We start from the raw sequence: 4,179 nt of genomic DNA, 5'->3' as shown, positions 1-4,179 counted from the left end.
AAGAGCTCATTCAAATACTGAGGTGCTAAACCATTCAGGGCTTTATAAGTAATAAGCAAGATTTTAAAATCTGTACGATGTTTAATAGGTAGCCAGTGCAGTGTTGACAGAACCGGGCTAATATGGTCATACTTCCTGGTTCTAGTAAGAACTCTAGCTGCTGCATTTTGGACCCGCTGGAGTTTGTTTATTAAGCGTGCAGAACAACCACCCAATAAAGCATTACAATAATCTAACCTTGAGGTCATAAACGCATGGATTAACATTTCTGCATTTGACATTGAGAGCATAGGTCGTAATTTAGATATATTTTTGAGATGGAAAAATGCAGTTTTATAAATGCTAGAAACGTGGCTTTTGAAGGAAAGATTGCTATCAAATAGCACACCTAGGTTCCTAACTGAAGAAGAATTGACAGAGCAGCCATCAAGTCTTAGACAGTGTTCTAGGTTATTACATGCGGAGGTTATATGTCCCAATAATTAACACCTTTGTTTTTTCAGAATTTAGCAGTAGGAAATTACTAGTCATCCAGTTTTTTATATCGACTGCATTCCGTTAGTTTTGCAAATGTGTATGTTTCATCGGGCCCCCAAGAAATATAGAGCTGAGTATCATCAGCATAACAGTGAAAGCTAACACCGTGTTTCCTGATGATATCTCCCAAGGGTAACATGTAAAGTGTGAAAAGCAACGGTCCTAGTACTGAGCCTTGTGGCACTCCATACTGTACTTGTGAATGATATGATATCTTGTCATTTACTGCTACGAATTGGTGACAGTCAGATAAGTAAGAGGTAGTATGACGATCGATTGAGATGCAGCTGACTTACTGTGATTTTAAGAGTTGAGAAAGAAATCAGATGTGTCAGCAAATTGGATCTGTTCATCAGGTCTTAAAGTGACAGCAGCCTAATAATCTGCTACTGCCTGTGTCATTAATGTTCATCAAACAACACAAGACAGAGAGAAAATCACTCACATCACTCAATCACTTTAGCAGCTTTAATAACAATCACTGTATGTCATTCATGCAATGTCTTATTTTACATTTGATTACTTTGCATTATTGATGTCCTTTTGCATGTCATTTGTTTCTGTTCTTCAATAGGCTTGAGAAACATTTAGTTAGTCTAGTATTAGTTATATAACATATATATATGATTATAGTAAAATAAAATTACTCTGAATCATTTCAGTCTCATCTAGAGCGTTGTTTGTGTGTGTGTTGAAGGTGAGTCCGGTTCCATGTCACACTCGTGGGCCGTTCTCCTGCGGCCGGTCATGTGGACGGACTTTAGCGTGTGGGAATCATAGCTGCAGTTTGGAGTGCCATCATGTGACCGCTGTGCCAAACTCAGACAAAACTAAGGTAGGTCACATGACCCTCTGACCCTGTTGCCATGAGCTCTGTCCTCACAGTGACTGGCTTTCTGTTTGTTTTCTGTTTCCATCTGTGTGTGTGTGTAGGCCAGTCAGGAGTGTGAGCAGTGTGAGGAGGTCTGTTCAAAGCCCCGTCCCGTCGGCTGTACCCACCCGTGTGCACTGCCCTGTCACCATGGTAACTGCCCTCCCTGTCGGCTGATGGTCCGTCAGCGCTGCCACTGTAAGATCTCCAGCCTGTACATCGAGTGTGTGTGAGTGACACGCTGGACTCTTCTGCAGCTTTCAGTTGTTGGCCGTATTTGAAAAGCTGTTCTTGATAATATCGCTTATTTAAAGGGATAGTTCACCCAAAAATGAAAATTACCCCATGATTTACTCACCCTCAAGCCATCCTAGGTGTATATGACATTCTTCTTTCAGACGAATAAAATCAGAGTCATATTAAATAATGTCTAGGCTAATCCATGCTTTATAATGGGAGTGAATGGTAGCCCAAAATTTGAAGTCCAAAAAATTGCACCCATCCATTATAAAAGAAGTCCACATGGCTCCAGGGGGTTAATAAGAAAAATAAGAACATTTTGTAAGAAAAATTCCATGCTTTATAATGGGAGTGAATGGTAGCCCAAAATTTGAAGTCCAAAAAATTGCACCCATCCATTATAAAAGAAGTCCACATGGCTCCAGGGGGTTAATAAGAAAAATAAGAACATTTTGTAAGAAAAATATCCATATTTACAACTTTATAAACCTTAATCTCTAGCATCCGCTAACTGTCTTATGCGTGTTCACGAGAGAGTGGCGTCCAGCGGATGATGTAGGACGTAGGCTTAGCGTAAACTCCGGTGAGAATATGCTAGACTCGCGAGAAACAAGTTTTGTTTACAGCAAAGGAAAACCAGTGTCCTCTTGACTTATATCGAAATCGTCTGACATTTTTCTTTACAAATCCTCGTTTTATACTACTAATTTGTGACCGGGGTTTTGTTTCGCTCTCTCCTCTGCCCTTCCACGTTCGTCACTTCCACGTTCGTCACTTTCTTCACGTTCGTCACCACGTTTGCCTGCATCTTACATCATCCGCTGGACACCACTCTCTCGTGAACTCGCGTTCGACAGTTAGCGGAAGCTAGAGATTAAGGTTTATAAAGTTGTAAATATGGATATTTTTCTTACACAAATGCATCGCTTCACTTCAGAAGGCCTTTATTCACCCCCCCCAGAGCCATGTGAGGCACTTTTTATAATGGATGGGTGCCATTTTTTGGACTTCAAATTTTGGGCTACCATTCACTGCCATTATAAAGCATGGATTAGCCTGGACATTTTTTTTATATAACTCCGATTGTATTTGTCTGAAAGAAGAAAGTTATATACACCTAGGATGACTTGAGGGTGAGTAAATCATGGGGTAATTTACATTTTTGGGTGAACTTTCGCTTTAATATGTTCATTGATGAATGTTTGTGTGTGTGTGTGTGTGTGTGTGTGTGTGTGTGTGTTTTGTAGGAAGTTCACGTCTGCGGATGAACAGGGCAAACACCTGCTGAGCTCCTGTCAGAATCAGTGTCCAAAACAGGTGCTGCAACACTCGATCGTGTGTGTTTGTGTGTCATTCTGTGAGACGAGTGCTTGTGTGTTAAAACATTCAGACTAGGAATGATTTGTAGTGTTAGTTCTGTGCAAAGCTAACAGTGTTTTAATGTTGGGATGCGGCTGCGTTCAGAACGGATGCAGTAGCTGTTAAAGGCATATGTTAATTGGTTGTATGGATAATGTGCAGTTGGGATGTGGGCACCGCTGTAAGCTGCTGTGTCACCCGGATGAGTGCGATCAGAGCTGCAGTCAGCGAGTGAAGCTCAAGTGTCCCTGCAAGAGGATCAAAAAGGTACAAACACAGAACAAACTAGGGATGCTCCGATCGATCGGTATCAAGTCAAGTCAAGTCTGCTTTATTGTCAATTCTTCCACATGTACAGCACATACACACAGAGAATTGAAATTGCGTTACTCTCAGACCCTTGGTGCATACAGATAACACTTAACAGTAGAACATAAATACAGATAGATACAGTATCAGCCCAGAATCACATTTTATGACTCGATCGGAAGTAGGGTTGGGTACTGAAACCCAGTACCAATATGGCACCGGTACCTATGTAACCCGTATGTACTAGAACCGAATCAGAACGCAGATTTCGATGCCTCATTTCGGTGCCATGCCTGAGCGATCGATTGAAATATTTGTCCTCTGGTTCTCCGAAACGGACGTAAGAAGTATCATCACTGGCACCGCATGTGAAAAATAATTTCCCGACTGAGAAAATGCACGTGAACTCAAGTCGGAAAGCTCTAATAATACACATCCAACACATCTTTGTAGTAACGAGAGTGTCCATGTTGTTTTCACATTCCGACTTAAAAGCAGAACTCGGGAAATGAGAGCATCAATTATAACCTTTTTACTCCACAACACCAGTCAAATGCTTCCTTTTGTGATCCGATGAGGCTTCTTGTCACAGAATGAGGCAGAAAATATGTTCCATAGGCTATTTTAAAAAGAATACATCAATTAGCAATAGATTATAAATTAGGGTGACCATACGTCCTCTTTTCGCCGGACATGTCCATTTCCCCGGGATTCGGCTGTTTTCTTAATCCCGCTCCCGCTGAATCTCTGACCATTGCCGCCTGCTCCCGCAACATGTGTTTCGCTCCTGCATTTTTCGTGTCCACTCTCAGGATGCGGTGTATTTAAATATTTTTGAATGAGCGTTTGCGCTGTTTACTTTC

The 4,179-nt window shown here is 41.4% G+C and overlaps 1 protein-coding gene across 1 annotated transcript in view; it reads left to right on the top strand.

The window, feature by feature from the left end:
• The window catches only part of LOC107687495 (NF-X1-type zinc finger protein NFXL1-like), a 24,587-nt gene that overhangs the window by 16,579 nt on the left and 3,829 nt on the right, over positions 1-4,179 (top strand). Inside the window, exons 13-16 of the mRNA XM_016484855.1 lie at positions 1,235-1,372; positions 1,471-1,637; positions 2,896-2,965; positions 3,170-3,274. Of these exons, the coding sequence (XP_016340341.1) occupies positions 1,235-1,372; positions 1,471-1,637; positions 2,896-2,965; positions 3,170-3,274 (480 nt within the window). The remainder of the gene's footprint in view (positions 1-1,234; positions 1,373-1,470; positions 1,638-2,895; positions 2,966-3,169; positions 3,275-4,179) is intronic.

This window comes from Sinocyclocheilus anshuiensis, unplaced genomic scaffold (assembly GCF_001515605.1).
Source record: "Sinocyclocheilus anshuiensis isolate Anshui unplaced genomic scaffold, SAMN03320099.WGS_v1.1 scaffold1689, whole genome shotgun sequence".
Lineage (NCBI taxonomy): Eukaryota > Metazoa > Chordata > Actinopteri > Cypriniformes > Cyprinidae > Sinocyclocheilus > Sinocyclocheilus anshuiensis.
The sequence above is the reverse complement of the archived record's forward strand: the minus strand, read 5'-3'. Positions and strand labels throughout refer to the sequence as shown.